Source organism: Oncorhynchus mykiss, chromosome 12 (assembly GCF_013265735.2).
Source record: "Oncorhynchus mykiss isolate Arlee chromosome 12, USDA_OmykA_1.1, whole genome shotgun sequence".
In the NCBI taxonomy this organism is placed as follows: domain Eukaryota; kingdom Metazoa; phylum Chordata; class Actinopteri; order Salmoniformes; family Salmonidae; genus Oncorhynchus; species Oncorhynchus mykiss.
This window is the reverse complement of record NC_048576.1, coordinates 36,493,865-36,512,963: the sequence shown is the minus strand read 5'-3', so window position 1 is coordinate 36,512,963 and position 19,099 is coordinate 36,493,865. Positions and strand designations below refer to the sequence as shown.

The window sequence follows — 19,099 nt, the reverse complement described above, 5'->3', positions numbered from 1 at the left end:
TTCTTAACTGACTTGTCTAGTTAAGAATACAATGTTTATTTATATATATATATATATATATATATATCCAAAAATCCAATGCACTTGAGCACTGAAATATTATCATGACTTAAGGAGGAAGTGCAAAGGGAAATGCTAGCATCATAGATTTAAATAGAACATTAGAATGAACATTGGCATCCCTGCAACGTGACATCCATCTTGGTCAGGGAATCTTATAGCATATATTGTTGGAAGTTCCGTTTTTTTTTTTAACATTTAAATGATCTAGCAATCAAATAATCTCTTCAAAGCAGGTATGATCATAAACACAAAACATCCAGCAACATTGAAACCCAAATCTGTCAAAGCCACTTGTCATGTTTGTTTTTAATCTATATTTTTATTCAACTGCATTTTATCAAAGAGATGTTGGTACCATTGACTTAGAACCATAACTGGACTATGAAGCCCCTTTCTCACAGGTATACATAGAATACATAGACCACATAGGATGTGTCCCAAATGGCACCCTATTCCCTATATAGTTCCTATGGGCCCTAGTCAAAAGTACTATATAGGTAGTAGGGGGACATTTTTGCAATGCATTCCATACAATACAGTAGTAGCAGCAGATGTAGGAGAGAACTAACATAGAACAGCTCCTGCAGTCAGATGTATACAGAACACTTTGCATGCTACATGCTGTACAGACAGTCACAGCGGAACAGGTATGTATTTGTGAGGAGGTGTCAGAGAGTCCATACTATGGCAGGGCCACGTTCTGCTATAAGCCATATCAATCTGTAGCCTGTCTGGAATAATATGCTTCCTTGGATGGTAAATAAATGTCTGTTTGAATTCCTCATATGATGGATATACCACAGTGATGCCAACCCAATGTTAGAATGGACCGTTCCTCTATCAGGGCATTTTATTGAGCTCCTCAAAATGGCTGCCACATTGCCAGCTAGACAGTTGATGTACCCGGGCACAGAGGTAGAGGACTCATCTTTGTACCGTTAAAGCGTCTGTGACGGCATAGGCAACCCTATTAAAGAAATCTCCATTTTGAAGTAGTCCATTTTCTTCTTCACAATTGACTGATCCCTCCTCATAACCCAGTTGGACACGACTCCAACAGGGTCACTAGAATGGACCAGCCAAGGAAGTTGGAAGTCCCACCCAGTTGTTTATATTAAAGTGGTGGAAGCCCTCAATGGCGCTGCAAATGCTAATACCTATTGGCCACTAGAGGCCTCTCATTCTCTATGATATGGGTCCAGTTCCAACTGTGTTGAGTGACCCCTGGGTTAGGAGATGGGAAACTCTGTCTGACACTACTGACAGTCCCAGTCCCACACTAGTAGCTAGAAGCCATGTAACCTTGCCCAGTGGCCCATATCCATTGTGCTCTGACTATCTTCAGCACTGGCCACACAGCTGACATTCCCATTCACTCTATGTAAACAAACTCTGAGCTAGCACTCTGGCCTGGTGGTTGCCAAGCAACACGTAGGCCAACAGAGGAAGGATGACAGTTTTACACCTCTGTCTTTTCCTTCTGTGGAGGAGGAGGGGAAAAAGAAAATAAACTGCATAAACAAAATAACAGTTGTACAATTAAATAAGCGACTGGAATCCAGGCATGACAGCTCAGAAGCAATTGTCAATCAATCAAGAAGACTGTATATGTGTGATTTAAACAGACAAAACATTTGGCAAAATAATATTTAACATTTACTTCTACATTCAAGCATGGATAGAAACACCTCAAATTAAATTGTGTTCATTTTCAGTTACACTTATATCATGAATCTGTACATTCAGGGGCCATGATAATCAAATTGGTTGTTCCAAAAAAGGAACACTCCTAAGCTCTCAAAATGATTGTCTAAATGTATTCTGTAAAAAAAAAAAAACCCACAAAAACCAGCATCTGGAATAAACTTAAGACTGCCTAAATTTTAGGTTTCAAGATAACCACAACTACCTTAATATATAAATAAGTGCTATTTGACATTCCTCTATTGCCCCTCACTTCAAACTGCAATACTTTTTTTTTACCTCTCAGTAATAACATTCTCTATTTACAGGAATGACCTCAAGTAGCTTTCTCTCGTGCTCTTTCTCCTCTCACCCCTTTTTCTCTCTCTCCCCCTCCGGTCTCTCCATCTCTCTCCTTCTGTTGGGTACTGTATGTTTCCTACCTGCACATTTGTATAACCTGCTGTGCCCCATACTGTAATGGTGGTGTTCGTTGGATTGAAGACCTCCAATCCAATTCCCTAACTCGAGCGTCCTTGAGGACCGAACCAAGCTGACAGGCTTCCTAATTTGTCCAAGTATCTCAAGGGTACTGCCAGGTAAGCCCATCAAATAATGCATTCATTTCAGTGGTTACATAATGTGATTGAATTGGGTTACATAACAGCTAATAACAAAGAGGTGGACCTAACATGGTTCCTCATAGGCTGAGAAGGGTAGTAAAAGGGGTCTGTATTGGATGGATTCAGAAGAAGGAAATACTTTGGCACTGTTGTTCATATCTCACTAATTTCCCCAGATTTGTTCAGATTTTTCCCCTGCAAAAGCATCTGGGGCACGACTGCGTGATCAAAATATGAAGGTCATTTCAGATTGAGCCGACATATGCAGGGTTTACTGTGAATGCAGTCTCCGCTGATGGGGAACATTGTCTTTAAATGTAATCATGCTGTAACGCTGATCATCAGCTCCACGGATTGAATTCAGCTCTTAATCACACTAGCTGTGAAAAAATGTTTGAAAACAGAAAAAAATATTCCCAAGATATAATTGGTTGTGAGTGACAAGGGAAAGCACTTGTTTAAAGCGTCTCTTGTCTAAAGTGTTTTCCAAAGCCCAACGAAGAGGAGCTGTCTGAATGCCATTGAAAACACCAGTGGTGCTGAGAGAAGGGGTCAGATATTATGAAAGAGCGAGAGAGAGAAAGCCATGAATAGCTAAATCATTTGAGGAAATAAGGAAAGAAAATCCTGTGTTTGTAATTGCTGCATGGTGATGGGTTTGCCTTGCTACCATGACTGTTTACATTTTCTGTAATGGTGTCTGCTGTATGTACTGTAGCACCCGCATGGCAATGTGAAGGAGTGTTTCACAGTCACATCTAGCCTGATGAGTAGCTTGAGATGGAGAGGGAGAGAAAGAGAGAAATGCATTTACAATCTCGATGAAACGCTTCACTGATGGACAGATTGCAACCATTAGGAAGTAATTTACAACCCAGAGAGGGAGCGAAAGGAAATCTTATGATTAGCGTTATGAATTATTTATACAAGGGTTTCAATTCTTCGGATAGAGGGAACTTATTCCTGCTGGAAAAATGCTGCTGTCTCCCTTTGTACTTGATTGGACTAATGATTTAGGAGCTAGACCATACACACACACACACACACACACACACATACATACATACACACAGTCATCCGTACACCGAGGAGCAACAATCCCCAGCTGTGGTTTATTAAATTGATATTCATAGACCACATAGTCCCAGAACATCTTGAAGATATGATGGAGAAGAGCTTTTTCAATTCAAAACAATGTTTCCATTGCACATCGCAATTCTCAGAGCAGGGCGATAGCTACTGAATTCAGCAAATCTCTTGGTCCTTCACTGTTAATGTTATACAACAGGAGCAACTAGAGGTCTTTTTACCTGGAGTCGCTAGGGGGCCAAGGCATCATGGGCAACAGACGTTCCAGGGAGCCATGGCAACAGCAGACTCATATACTGAGTGCACAAAACATTATGAACACCTGACCAGATGAATCTAGGTGAAAGCTATGATCACTTATTGATGTCACTTATTAAATCCACTTCAATCTGTGTAGATAAAGGGGAGGAATGATTTTTCAGTGGTGTAAAGTACTTGAGTAGTACTTTCAAGTATTTTTACTTAAGTTGTTTTTTGGGGTATCTGTACTTTACTATTTATATTTTTGACAACTTTTACTAAAGAAAATAATGTACTTTTTACTCCATACATTTTCCCTGACACCCAAAAGTACTTGTTACATTTTGAATGCTCAGAAGGACAGGAAAATTGTCCAATTCACACACTTATCAAGAGAACATCCCTGGTCATCCCTACTGCCACTGTCATCCCTACTGCGGATTCACTAAACACATGCTTTGTTTGTAATGTAATGTCTGAGTGTTGGAGCATGCCCCTAGCTATCTGTAAATTAAAAAAACAAGAAAATGATGCAGTCTGGACATTTTAAACTATTTATACTTTTACTTTTGATACTTAAGTAAATGTTTGATACTTAAGTATATTTAAAACCAAATACTTTTAGACTTTTACTCAAGTAGTATTTTACTGGGTGACTTTCACTTTTACTTGAGTCATTTTCTATTAAAGTATCTTTACCTTTACTCAAGTATAACATTTGAGTACTTTTTCCACCACTGGGATTTTTATGCATTGAGACATGGATTGTGTATGTGCCATTCAGAGGGTGAATGGGCAAGACAAGAGTTTTAAGTGACTTTGAACGGGGTACGGTTGTACAGTAAGTACCAGGCGCATGGGTTTAAGTATGTCAAGAACTGCAACACTGCTAGATTTTTTTACGCTCAACAGTTTCCCGTGTGTATCAAGAATGATCCACCACCCAAAGGACATCCAGCCAACTTGACACAATGGTGGGAAGCATTGGAGTCAACATGGGCCAGCATCCCAGTGGATGCTTTCGATACCTTGTAGAGTCAATGCCCCGACGAATTGAGGATGTTATGAGGGCAAAAAGGGTTGCAACTCAATATTAGGAAGATGTTCCAAATGTTTTGTACCCTCGGTGTAATAGCTGCTCTGCATCAGGCTGCGACGCCATGGAGAATAGAGAGATCAACACAGCCAGAGAGAGAGAGAATAGAGCGAGACAGATATGGAGGGAGACAAAGCAAGATAAAATAGGGATGATGAGAGGAAGGCAGATATGTCATCTTTAGAAAAGTTGTCCTCATCTCACTGCACAGAAGAAAGCAGAGAACAACACCTCTGGCTGCTGGGAGTCTAAAAGGTGTTTTTCCTCCTACCCCCTCCATCAGTCCAACTCTACAAACCAGACGCCCCTCCTCAAACCCAACCCAACGCCGCTCCACCTCAACCCAGCGTCCTTAGCTTCAGCCTCACCCCCACCTCCAGGAGGATTATTCAGGCTTACACGGCCGTGCTGCGACCCAGCAGAGGGAAGGACGTGGGCAGGCCACAGCTCTGCTCTAGCCGCCTGAGCCCCTGGATACTTCTCAGCCCCAGCTCTGGCTGTGTGTGAGTCCGGCCCTCGCGGGGCATGGTAGTGGTGGCCTGGGCCTGCAGGGAGAGGGGCTCCATGGGGAGGGTGTTGTGGTTGAGGTCCATGGTAGACAGCAGGTGCCCCAGGGAGTCCCAGCGTCGGGCAGTGGGCAGGCGGATCAGGGAGGAGTAGCCCCTCTCTGAGAACACTGTGACCGGAGGAGTCTTGGAGGTCTCAGTCTCCTGCTGCTCCAGCCTGGAGGTCCGGGAGGAGGGCTTGGTGTTGGTGCCCCCCCGGCTGTCAGCCAGCACCTCACAGTAGGGAGGAGGGGGGTCCTCCATCAGAACAGCCTCCTCATAGCAGGGGGGCTTTCCAAACACGTCCGTCTCTGGGGAGGAAACAGACAAACGTACAGTATGTTAGTTTCCCCTTAACAATGTAAAGTGCTGTAAGCATTGGAAAAGCTTAATATAAACCAAATCCATCATTATTATCAAATGCTACTTTACCATGGACACAGTCATATTAGGCCATTGGATTGTCAGTGTTTAGGTCTAAAAGGTAGGGATCCTGTGGAAAGGGTTGTGTGGGTGATTATTATTGCTAAGCTGACTCCTGCTGGCTATTACATAATGTTAATGGAGCTTCACTGATGCCTCAGTCATCTCAGATGGCTGACTATACATCTGAAGTAACTGATACCACTGCCAAGTCCAACTCCTACACTGACAGCTCTGCCTTTAAACTGTGAATCATGTGGAACACAGGTTGAGCGGTGATAATTCCATTGAGTACAGTAGCCTACAATAAAGGCTTCTTTGACTCAATTCGGACATTTTGAAATACTGAATGGCTTCACACACGTGCGCACACACACACACACACACAGTGTACAGAGAGCTTAGTGAGATATTTGTTCTGACAGAAAAATTCAAGCCACAAGTCGGAGGCTAATTTACTGATGTTTTCAGCACAATCATCTGGATTCACTCCCTTCAAAGCTCACAAAGAGAAAACCCACAGGAACAGGACAGGTGTGACACAGAGAGAGGGACCTGTAAAATATGGAATGAGAGTAGAGGCGAGCGGTTAGATAGACTTGTGTCTGATTCACACTGTAGGGCCGAACCGAGGCAAGCCTGTACTAGTGTTCAGTGTGAATTAGACAATTCATTCTGAAAGCACTGTGCATTTCTTTTCAGGTGAAACAAATCATTGTTAGCTTGGGACTATAAGGTTCTATCTGAATTTTTTTGTCCAAATGGAGTTATTGTTCTGTTCAATGTTCTCTACCCATATAGTTTTCTAAATACCCCAATTCATGTTTTTAATTAAGTTCAAAAGAATACAAGATAAAAATTGCTGACACCATTCAAACGATAAGGGTTCAGAACTTTATTTTTATAGATAGAGCCTTGTGCTCGTCATGTTGATTGTAATGAAAGAATGTAGAACATTTATTTTAACTCTGCTTTTTCTGTCTTTGAAAACAGGTATAACTGCAATTGATACATAAAACATAGTAAGCATGCTTTGATGTGACAAACCGGTAGCACGAGGCAATAACATGAAGTCTGTAAAGTAATTAGTGGGCGGTAAAGTACATTCAGCTGTATGAAGTGTTCACGCCCCCAGGGTTTACCATATAGGGACGACTTCCTTTCGAATGATGTCATGTGAGGTTAGTACAGTTGAGACGTCATAGGTCATTCACGCCTGGAAACTCTAATATACTTGTGGTTTGAACAACAGAATACAAGTCAGAGATAAGGATGTGGAGCAAACTGGTGAAGTAATATCTCCTTGGACTCTGACTACTCGGTGATGAATCCGGAGGGTTGTAAAATGTAGCTAGCTGGGCTAATAACAATGACACACCCTCTGACCACACCTCTGGAGTACTTTATTTGCAGTGCTTTGACAGTGCTACTTCCTCCAGTGTGGAAACCCAGGCTGATAAAGGGAGAGGTACTACTAATCATAAACTCCCATTTTACAGGCCGCATCTCTTTCAAAGACTACCCACAGCCTTTCTATACTATATAATGGGAAAACCTCAATTGCCTACTCAACTCATTCGCTCTCCTCGCCGCCTCCTCAAAACTCATTGGAGAAAGCCAGACTACGGTTTGCAACTGCACATGGGGAAAAAGGTTGTACTTTATGGAGAAATGTTCTCTTGTCTGATGAAACAAAAATAGAACTGTTTGGCCATAATGACCATCGTTAGGTTTGGAGGAAAAAGGGGGATGCTTGCAAGCTGAAGAATACCATCCCAACCGTGAAGCACGGGGGTGGCAGCAGCATGTTGTGGTTCGCTGCAGGAGGGATTGGTGCACTTCACAAAATGGATGGCATCATGAGGGAGGGAAATTATGTGGATTTATTGAAGCAACATCTCAAGACATCAGTCAGGATGTTAAAGCTTGGTCGCAAATGCATCTTCCAAATGGACAATGACCCCAAGCATACTTCCAAAGTTGTGGCAAAATGGCTTAAGGACAACAAAGTGAAGGTATTCGAGTGGCCATCACAAAGCCCTGACCTCAATCCAATTGAACATTTGTGGGCAGAACTGAAAAAGCGTCTGTGAGCAAGGAGGCCTACAAACCTGACTCAGTTACATCAGCTCTGTCAGGAGGAATAGGCCAAAATTCACCCAACTTATTGTGGGAAGCTTTTGTAAGGCTACCTGAAACGTTTGTCCCAAGATAAATAATTTAAAGGCAATGCTACCAAATACTAATTAAGTGTACAGTCGTGGCCAAAAGTTTTGAGAATGACACAAATATTAATTTTCAGTCTGCTGCCTCAGTTTGTTTGATGTTAATTTGCACATACTCCAGAATGTTATGAAGAGTGATCTGATGAATTGCAATGAATTGAAAAGTCCCTCTTTGCCATGCAAATGAACTGAATCCCAAAAAACATTTCCACTGCATTTCAGCCCTGCCACAAAAGGACCAGCTGACATGTCAGTGATTCTCTCGTAAACACAGGTGTGAGTGTTGATGAGAACAAGGCTGGAGATCACTCTGTCATGCTTATTGAGTTCGAATTACAGACTGGAAGCTTCAAAAGGAGGGTGGTGCTTGGAATCATTGTTCTTCCTCTGTCAATCATGGTTACCTGCAAGGAAACACGTGCCGTCATCATTGCTTTGCACAAAAAGGTATTCACAGGCAAGGATATTGCTGCCAGTAAGATTGCACCTAAATCAACCATTTATCGGATCATCAAGAACTTAAAGGAGAGCGGTTGTTGTGAAGAAGGCTTCAGGGCGCCCAAGAAAGATTCAGCTGCCGGATCGGAGCACCATCAGTACAGAGCTTGCTCAGGAATGGCAGCAGGCAGGTGTGAGTGCATCTGCACAGTGAGGCGAAGACCTTTGGAGGATGGCCTGGTGTCAAGAAGGGCAGCAAAGAAGCCACTTCCTCCAGGAAAAACATCAGGGACAGACTGATATTCTGCAAAAGGTACAGGGATTGGACTGCTGAGGACAAGTCATTTTCTCTGATGAATCCCCTTCCCGATTGTTTGTGGCATCCGGAAAAAAGCTTGTCTGGAGAAGACAAGGTGAGCGCTACCATCAGTCCTGTGTCATGCCAACAGTAAAGCATCCTGAGACCATTCATGTGTGAGGTTGCTTCTCAGCCAAGGGTGTGGGCTCACTCACAATTTTGCTTAACAACACAGCCATGAATAAAGAATGGTACCAACACATCCTCTGAGAGCAACTTCTCCCAACCATCCAGAAACAGTTTGGTGACGAACAATGCCTTTTCCAGCATGATGGAACACATTGCCATAAGGCAAAAGTGATAACTAAGTGGCTCGAGGAACAAAACATCGATATTTTGGGTCTTGAAAAAGAAGGGTCAACACTGCAAATATTGACTCTTTGCATCAACTTCGTGTAATTGTCAATAAAAGCCCTTGACACATATGAAATGCTTGTAATTAGACTTCACTATTCCATAGTAACACCTGACAAAAATATCTAAAGACACTGAGGCAGCAAACTTTGTGGAAATGTATATTTGTGTCATTCTCAAACATTTTGGCCACGACTGTACATGCCCTGTATGTGTCCACATATTCACAACGAATTACACTATAGTTTTTATGATCTCGTTTTCCACCACACATTTATAATGCCCTGCTTTGGTCTCTAATATTAGCCCCAGCTGCTATATGTATGAATAAAAATGACTTCCATACAGTAACAATGGAGGCCCAGAACACTGGGAGATTAAAGGAGTATTTCATGTGTTGCGTCAGGCGGGTGTTTGTTTCCAGTGTCAGCAATGCCTCCAAACCTAGAGAGGGCCACGGGTGCAGAGGGCTGGCAGGGCCGTGGAGGAGTATAGAGGATGGTGGAATGGCAGGCGGGGGGGACGAGGCTCAGGGACTATCCAGAGGGGAGCCACCTTCACCGGGGGCAGGATTGCTAATCTCAGCCTCCGTGATCCTGGGGCTCCGGGGCCCACATCTGCCGCCAAGGACAGCCCCTATGACGCAGGCACAACAGCAGCTACATGGAGGAAGATATTATTGGAAAAAGTCCTCTCCAATGCTGGAGGCCTATGGATCTCAGCATGAGGAAACGGCAATAAAAAATTTACATTTTATGTCCTGGAGCTATAATGACATTTAGGGGAGGGTATCCCCATTTTTCTACCACTCTGAGGTGCACCCCTTAACCAGCCTGTCCTAGCCGCCTTGGTACTGAGTTCCTCTGTCTGGCTGTTGTGCTTGCTAGCCCTCTCTGTCTATTTCAATGGCTGCTGCTAGCCTACCTTTCACGCCACTGACTGACTGTCACGCCGTTAGCGCCTACTAAGTGTCGAGCTGCTTGCAGTCTCTGTCATTGCGCTGGCTGCTGTGCTGCCAAATCTGCCACTGCTCTGCCTACACACCGCCTACGCTACAGTGCTAACTGTCACCATGTCATCCATGAAGGAACACAGCTACAGATACAACAAGAGCCTACAGCAAACCTTCATAGTCACTGCTGTCATGCCTGTAACATGTAATGTACAGAAAACTGCAGGTGTCTCCTAGGTTATGCTCTTTGTGTGTTTATATTGCTCTCATATTGAACTGGAAAAGGAGGTTGCATGGTAAACGTCAGAGCTAAAACAAACTTGTTTTTGTTGTATTTGTCACATGTGCCAAATACAACAGGTGTAGTAGACCTTATAGTGAAATGCTTACTTACTTACTAACCAACAATGCAGTTTTAAGAAAAATAAGTGTGTGGTAAAACAAAAACAACAAATAGAGTTGCAGTTAAATAAGAGTAGCGAGGCTAAATACACTGGGTACCGGAACAGACTCGATGTGCGGGGGCACAGATTAGTCGAAGTAATTGAGGTAATATGTACATGTAGGTAGAGTTAAAGTGACTATGCATAGATAATAACCAGAGAGTAGTAGCAGCAGCGTAAAAGAGGGCGTGGGGGGGGACAATGTAAATAGTCTGGGTAGCCATTTGATTAGCTGTTCAGGAGTCTTATGGCTTGGGGGTAGAAGCTGTTAAGAAGCCTCTTGGACCTAGACTTGGCACTCTGGTGCCGCTTGCCGTGCGGTATTAGAGATATGTCTATGACTAGGGTGGCTAGACCATTTTTAGGGCCTTCCTCTGACACTACCTAGTATAGAGGTCCTAGGTGGCAGGAAGCTTGGCCCCAGGCCCCAGTGATGTGCCAGACGCACTACCCTCAGTATATGCGTTGCGGTCGGAGGCCGAGCAGTTGCCATACCAGGCAGTGATACAACCAGTCAGGATGCCCTCAATGGTGCAGCTGTAGAACTTTGAGGATCTGAGGACCCATGCCAAATCTTTTCAGTCTCCTGGGGGGGAATAGGCTTTGTTGTGCCCTCTTCACCACTGTCCTGGTGTGTTTGGACCATTCTAGTTTTGGTGATGTGGACACCAAGGAACTTGAAGCTCTCAACCTGCCACACTACAGCCCCGTCGATGAGAATGGGTTGCGTGCTCGGTCCTCCTTTTCCTGTAGTCCACAATCATCTCCTTTGTCTTGACCACGTTGAGGGAGAGGTTGTTATCCTGGCACCACATGGCCAGGTCTCTGACCTCCTCCCTAGAGGCTGTCTTGTCATTGTCGGTGATCAGGCCTTCCGTTGTTGTGCCATCGGCAAACTAAATGATGGTGTTGGAGTCCTGCCTGGCCATGCAGTCATGGGTGAACAGGGAGTACAGGAGGGGACTGAGCACACACCCATGAGGGGACTCCATGTTGAGGATCAGCGTGGCAGATGTGTTTTTACCTACCCTTACCACCTGGGCGTGGCCCGTCAGGAAGTCCAGGATCCAGTTGCAGAGGGAAGTGTTTAGTCCCAGAGTCCTTAGCTTAGTGATGAGCTTTCAGGGTACTATGGTGTTGAACGCTGAGCTGTAGTCAATGAATAGCATTCTCACGTAGGTGTTATTTTTGTCCAGGTGGGAAAGGGCAGTGTGGAGTGAAATAGAGATTGCATCATCTGTGGATCTGTTGGGGTGGTATGCAAATGAAGTGGTGGAGTGGGTCTAGGTTTCTGGGATAATGGTGTTGATGTGAGCTATGATCAGCCTTTCAGAGCACTTCATTGCTACAGATGTGAGTGCTACGGGTCGGTAGTAATTTAGGCAAGTTACCTTAGTGTTCTTGGGCACAGGGACTATGGTGGTCTGCTTGAAACATGTTGGTATTACAGACAGTCTGGGACAGGTTGAAAATGTTCAGTGAAGACACTTGCCAGTTGGTCAGTGCATGCTCGGAGTGCAAGTCCTGGCAATCCGTCTGACCCCGTGGCCTTGTGAATGCTGACCTGATAAAAGGTCTTACTCACATCGGCTACGGAGAGTGTGATCAAACAGTCGCCTGGAACAGCTGATGCTCTCATGCATGTTTCAGTGTTGCTTGCCTCGAAGCGAGCATAGAAGTAATTTAGCTTGGTTGAAGTGTGTTTGATTCAAAGTACTGCAGTCTAATCTTAATTAGTCGTAGTGTTTGTGTGTGCGTGGATCTGTGTGGTGGAATATTCAAAGCCGTAAAGAAAAGTACTGTATCAGTACATTACCTTGAGGGGAGGCCCAGCTGCCCTGTGGGAGGGAGTGAAGAATGTGCAGCGGAGGGGAGAGGGTCAGTGGGGGGCAGAAATGAAGGGGCTCTCTGGTGGGGGGTTCCCTTCCTAACCCCTCTGGGCCCAGGCACTCCAATGGCTCCATCTCCAAGGCCCTCAGACACTGCTCCCTCAGCCTCTCCTCCCTCCTCTTCTTCAGACGGCGCTGGATGAAGCTGCAGAAGCAGCACAGTATGACGATGAGAGCCCACACCAGCCAGAACCCAGCAAAGCAGGCCAGGAAGGTGTATGTGCCCTGGGACATCACCATGGTGATGAGAAACTAGTTGACTTGGCACTACCGAGGTGCGTTAAATGAGGAGCCAACTGGACTGGAGATACGTTAAATCAAATAGCACTGACTGTCACTGAGGAGACGGGAAAACAGGGCTCCAGTCTCCAGAGGAGTTTGGTTGAATGTGTAGTCTTCTGTTGATTTTTAGTCATCTTATATCAGTGTGACAGCTGATGTCTCAGATCAGCCCTGATGACAGTGTACATGATCCCTGTTAAAATGACCGGCTGTCCAGTGTCTTCATACCCACACAACAACACCCACACCAACAGTACTGTCTCAGAGGCGCTTCTGTAGTCCAAAGGCCAGGTGTGATCAGTTGTTTTCCAGCCTGCTGGTCACTGCAGATCAGATGTCCTATGGTTCTTTACAGGTAAAACAAGGTCATCTACATTCTCCCTGCAGTCTCACTGCAAAACTCCTTGTCTAAATCACATCCACTGTCCAGGTATCCTGAAAAAACACAGTTGAATGAAAGCACAAATAAACACAGAGCACTGCTCCTCCTTCCCACTGAGATTGAAGGCCTGCTCTTCTCCCCAGCAGGCAGCCTGAGAGGGCCCTCTGAGGAGTGTGGTCTGGGTGGGAGTCAGGCAGAGCAGTGCCACGTGACGCCCCCGGTCCGTCCCTCAGCTGCCTCCTCCAGGACACAGGGCCAGGGGTTCCGTACACTCCTGCGGAGTTCTGAGCGGTTCCACTTGGTTCCGCGTCCCCCCTCTGGCACCCTGATCCCCAGACTATGGGTTCTGATGGGTTCTGGCACCTCAGAACTCCAGAGGACTCTCAACGTCACGCTGCTCAACAAAGGGAGAGAGGGAGGAGAGAGGGCAGAGGGGACAATCATTATCAATTATGAAATACGCCCCAAAAATGGGCCTGTCTGGTAAGTGATCTCAAATGTTCAAGCATCATAATGATGGTGACCTCAGGGGGTGAGTATCAGTTTCACACATCAGAGAGGAAGGAGCAGAACCCTACATGGATCTCATGGGGAAAACAGGGCCCTTTGTGTGGGCCCCAATAATGCTGACCTCAACATAGCAGGTCATTCTCTGTCCCCACATGCCACACCCACACTCAGGGTGCACTAGCTGGGACAGTACTCAATGGAATCACTGGACCTGACCAGAAATCATAGTTATAACTAGGCCATGACATTTTTTCCCAACCAGGAAAAAATATGGAAATACTCTGGATCTTAGTAGCTCCTAACTAGGGCCCAGAGTTCTAACTGGTCGGGTTACATGGTCAGGAAAAACTCCAGGCCACATATACTGAATCTTATAGACAGAATTGTTGATACCTCTAGTAAATGTTCTAGTCGTGCCACTCTCCTCGCTATCACATCACATTAGAACATTTGTAATCTGGCCTTGGCCTCCATACACCCACAAAATAATAACGCTAGACTCTTATTGTCGTGACTTTCATAGAGGTGGATAAATTCCTTCCTTTACAGGTCATTGGCCTTGCTCTTTTATCTTGTATATCTCTGATGATTATCATACTTTAACACCCAGAGGTGGCATAATGGATGATTTATAGAGTGGTGGTTAGGAAGGAGAAAGGAAAGAGTGATTCCCTCATAACATTTCCAAACCTATGGAACCAATGGAAGTGTCTTGTTGTCCCTTCCTCTGATGTTACTGCCTGGCACACCTCCTGACTGTGACTCATCATGATCATGGATAGGGCTGTGGTTTGGTAAGGTTACACCACTCTACCCCAAGCTTCCTAGATTCCTCTCCTTAATCTCTCCTCTTACCTCCTTCTCCTCAGGTAGTTTATTGGAGGGTGACTGTGACACAAGCTGTCATCACATTTCACTTAATATACAGCATGACTAGTCCAATCTCAGTGTGTGTGCCCTGCCCCGGTGCAATCTACACAAGCGCTAATGGCTGATAGACTCCTATATTACCCATTTGAGTCATGCACTGTAAAGCATCGACACCTATTCTCATGTAATAACCCAACACAGCTGTTCACTGAAACCCCTATTACGATTCTGCCATTTGTTGGTTAGACTATTCTGATTATTACACTGTAGTAGCCTAATATTGTTATATCTTGATACCTATTACATCTTGATATACAGTACACAAGATAGTTCATGCAAAAGCATTATATTCAATATCGCACATCCTACAAAAGAAGGTAAATATTTAGAGGTTAATTAATTTGGAGAGGTAATAATATGCAGATGTCCATGCTTGGAGAAACCACCCTGCATGCACCTGATGCCAACATAAACAGCTTTCCTATTGACTGATACTTACACTGTAAAAAAATATATATATTTTGAAATTCAGTCAAAATGACTTGTTTAATTAGCCAAGTCAACTAAAATTGCGTCACACCCTGATCTGTTTCACCTGTCCTTGTGATTGTCTCCACCCCTGCAGGTGTCGCCTATTTTTTCTGGTGTATTTATCCCTGTGTTTCCTGTCTCTCTGTACCAGTGTATTTATCCCTGTGTTTCCTGTCTCTCTGTACCAGTGTATTTATCCCTGTGTTTCCTGTCTCTCTGTACCAGTGTATTTATCCCTGTGTTTCCTGTCTCTCTGTACCAGTGTATTTATCCCTGTGTTTCCTGTCTCTCTGTACCAGTGTATTTATCCCTGTGTTTCCTGTCTCTCTGTGCCAGTTCATCTTGTATGTTCAAGTCAACCAGTGTGTTTTTGTTCCCGTGCTCCTGCTTTTCTATTCTTTTCTACTAGTCCTCCTGGTTTTGACCTTTGCCTGTTTTATGGACTCCATTCCCGCCTGCCTGACCATTCTGCCTGCCCTGACCTCGAGCCTGCCTGCCATTCTGTACCTCTGAACTGGTTTTGACCTTTTGCCTGTCCATGACTATTCTCTTGCCTACCCCTTTTGGATTGTTAATAAACATCTTTGACTCTAACCATCTGCATCTGGGTCTTGCCAGGTGCACCCATAATTTGTTGAGTTGACAAAAAATGTCACGTTGATTTGCTTTCAACCAGTGGTAGAAAAAGTACCCAATTGTCATACTTGAGTAAAAGTATAGATACCTTAATGGAAAGTTACACAATGCCTAACGCCCTTAACCCCTACGCAGTTGTTGAAAAATGTCAAGTTAAGATAACTACAACGTAGGGCCTCCCGAGTGGCGGAGCAGTCTAAGGCACTGCATCGCAGTGCTATCTGTGTCACTACAGATCCTGGTTCGATTCCAGGCTGTGTCACAGCTGGCCCTTGACCGGGAGACCCATGAGGCGGCGCACAATTAGCCCAGCGTCGTCCGGGTTAGGGGAGGGTTTGACACGGTAGCCAGGTGTATAGTGTTTCCTCTGACACATTGGTGCGACTGGCTTCCGGGTTAAGCGAGCATTGTGTCAAGACACAGTGCGGCTTGGTGGGGTCGTGTTTCGGAGGACGCACGCCTCTCAACCTTTACCTCTCCCGAGTCAGTACGGGAGTTGCAGCGATGGGACAAGACTGTATGACAAATGTAATGATGGTGTTGGAGTCGTGCCTGGCCGTGCAGTCATGAGTGAACAGGGAGTACAGGAGAGGACTGAGCACGCACCCCTGAGGGGCCCTTGTGTTGAGGATCAGCGTTGTTACCTACCCTTACCACCTGGGGGCGGCCCATCAGGAAGTCCAGGATCCAGTTGCAGAGGGAGGTGTTTAGTCCCATCACTAACTTAGTGATGAGATTTGAGGGCACTATGGTGTTGAACGCTGAGCTGTAGTCAATGAATAGCATTCTCACGTAGGTGTTCTTTTTGTCCAGGTGGGAAAGGGCAGTGTGGAGTGCAATAGAGAATGCATCATCTGTGGATCTGTTGGGGCGGTATGCAAATTAAAGTGGATCTAGAGTTTCTGGGATAATAGTGTTGATGTGCGCTATGACCAGCCTTTCAAAGCACTTCATTGCTACAGACGTGAGTGCTACAGGTCAGTAGACATTTAGGCAAGTTACCTTAGTGTTCTTGGGCACAGGGACTATGGTGGTCTGCTTGAAACATGTTGGTATTACAGACTCCGACAGGGAGAGGTTGAAAATGTCAGTGCCAGTTGGTCAGCGCATGCTTGGAATACACGTCCTAGTAATCTGTCTGGCTCTGCTGGCTTGTTAATGTTGACCTGTTTAAAGGTCTTACTCACATTGGAAGCGGAAAGGGTGATCACACAGTCTTCCGGAACAGCTGATGCGCTCATGCACGTTTGTGTTACTTGCCTCAAAGCGAGCATAGAAGTAATTTAGCTCATCTGGTAGGCTTGTGTCACTGGGCAGCTCTCGGCTGTGCTTCCCTTTGTAGTCTGTAGTAGTTTGCAAGCCCTGCTACATCCGATGAGCATCGGAGCCAGTGTAGTATGATTCGATCTTAGTCCTGTATTGACGCTTTGCATCTAATCAAACATCTAATCAAATCCCCACCCCACCTCTTACACTGCTGCTACTCTCTGTTATTATCTATGGATAGTCACTTTAATAACTCTACCTACATGTACATATTACCTCGACTAACCGGTGCTCCTACACATTGACTCTGTAACGGTACCCACTGTATATAGCCTCACTTTTGTTATTTTACTGCATCTCTTTGTTAATTTGTTACTTTTATTTCTTATTCATATTTTTTTTTTCTTAAACTACATTGTTGGCTAGGGCTTGTAAGTATTTCACTGTAAGGTTGAATTCGGCGCATGTGAGACATATGATTTGATTTGAGTCATCCGTATACATAGACACACTGGCTTTACTCAAGGCCAGTGGCATGTTATTGGTAAACATTTTAAAAAGTAAGGGGCCTAGACAGCTGCCGTTGGGAATTCCTGATTCTACCGGGATTATGCTGGAGAGGCTCCCATTAAAAAACACCTCTGTGTTGTGTTAGACAGGTAACTCTTTATCCACAATATAGCAGGGTGTGTAAAGCCATACCACATATGTTTTTCCATCAGCAGACTATGAATGACAATGTCAAAAGCCGTGCTGAAGTCTAACAAAACATCTCCCACAATCTTTTTATAATCAATTTCTCTCACACAAATAACTGATGATTGGCTAAGTGCCATGCTTGTTGAATGTCCTTCCCTATAAACGTTAGAGTATAGCATTGTATCTGGGGAAACACAGAATTGAACATTACTGAGTGCAGTGCCAGCTTTGAAACTGTCAAAAAAAGCTCACACGTGTAAGAGACAGATTGAAGCATAATGTTCCCTACTGAAATCTATATTATATAATTTCAAAGATTTAGTCATTTCTGAAATGTATAATTTTCAAATCAGTTGTTTCTACTGTATAGGAAGTTGACACAATTTAAACTTGTAAGGCAGCTTGGTTACAAACTTTAGTAACTCGAAAAAATTCTGACTAGCAAATACTTGTCCTCTCTTAGGAAATTGTCAAAACCACGTGTGTAGCTTTATTAGCACACCTAATACAAATATCAGTTGAAGCACATTGTTGTTCACTCAACAAATTTTCAATCCAAATGTGTCTAATTTGATTAAATAACTCCACAAGTAATCCGGATTGGATTTGACATTAAATGTTAGAGCAGCTTGATAACAAATGTTGGTAAACTGAATCAACACTCACACTTTAAATGTTTTGTATAATCTATCTTGGAATGATAATGCCAGTGCCAAGCTTCACCAAAACGCATACGAGATGGACAATTAAAATGATGCAACAGATATGCAACACTTGTGATATAAAAACCTAATTGTCTTCTTTCGCATGCGCACCTGATGAATGTCAGGTAGGGAGACAGCGCGCCATTTCCATAAAATCTGACCATAAAAAATGCAAATACAATTCGTTGTTTACCTTTGTTGCCAGGACGTCTTCCTGATGGATCAGAAACACGACTCGCTCCGTTCCATTGAAATGTCAGCTGAGCGCACAGTTTATGACAGCAAGGAAATAGGTAAACCAAGGTGTTTCGGGTGTATTTAACAATAAAGTAAATACAGATTTCATAAAATATTTTATGTTGCCTTGACCGCAATTTAAGTGAGTGATGCTACTCGTCCGTTTCACGCTAATTTCCTCTGGTTTCTTGGTATCGCCTTTAATGAACGATGTGCGGCAATCATGAGTGCGGTGTCGTGTTTAGTAATGAGGTTTGGATTATACCGTAGAGTAGACAGTAGTCTACATTCACCTTGGCAACCTGGCTCCTCCCTTCCTATCTATTTGTCGTATAGTCAGTCAATCTCTTCTCATTTCCCTCCATCGTAATCGTCGTGACCCACACAATCAATGCGGATAGGGGTTTTCCAAGGACGCAGAACACAAGTGCGTAATTGTTGTTGCATTGTGGCTGAGGCTAAAGCCACAAGTAGGCTATATTGAAAATGTTTCATCTTTGATATAGCAGGGTATGATTATCTAACTTTTTTTGCTTTCTCACATTTTCTTGAATAATATTT

At 44.2% G+C, this 19,099-nt stretch overlaps 1 protein-coding gene across 1 annotated transcript; it reads right to left on the bottom strand.

Moving 5' to 3' along the window:
- Positions 1 to 4,325: 4,325 nt before the first annotated feature.
- On the bottom strand, positions 4,326 to 18,849 carry LOC110537520 (proline-rich protein 7). Its single transcript, XM_021623624.2, has 3 exons — positions 18,495 to 18,849; positions 12,349 to 13,479; positions 4,326 to 5,650 (listed from the first exon to the last, which is right to left on the bottom strand). Exons 2-3 carry the CDS (start codon positions 12,659 to 12,661, stop codon positions 5,190 to 5,192), a joined length of 774 nt encoding a protein of 257 aa, XP_021479299.1. The 5' UTR covers positions 12,662 to 13,479; positions 18,495 to 18,849; the 3' UTR covers positions 4,326 to 5,189.
- Positions 18,850 to 19,099: the final 250 nt, after the last annotated feature.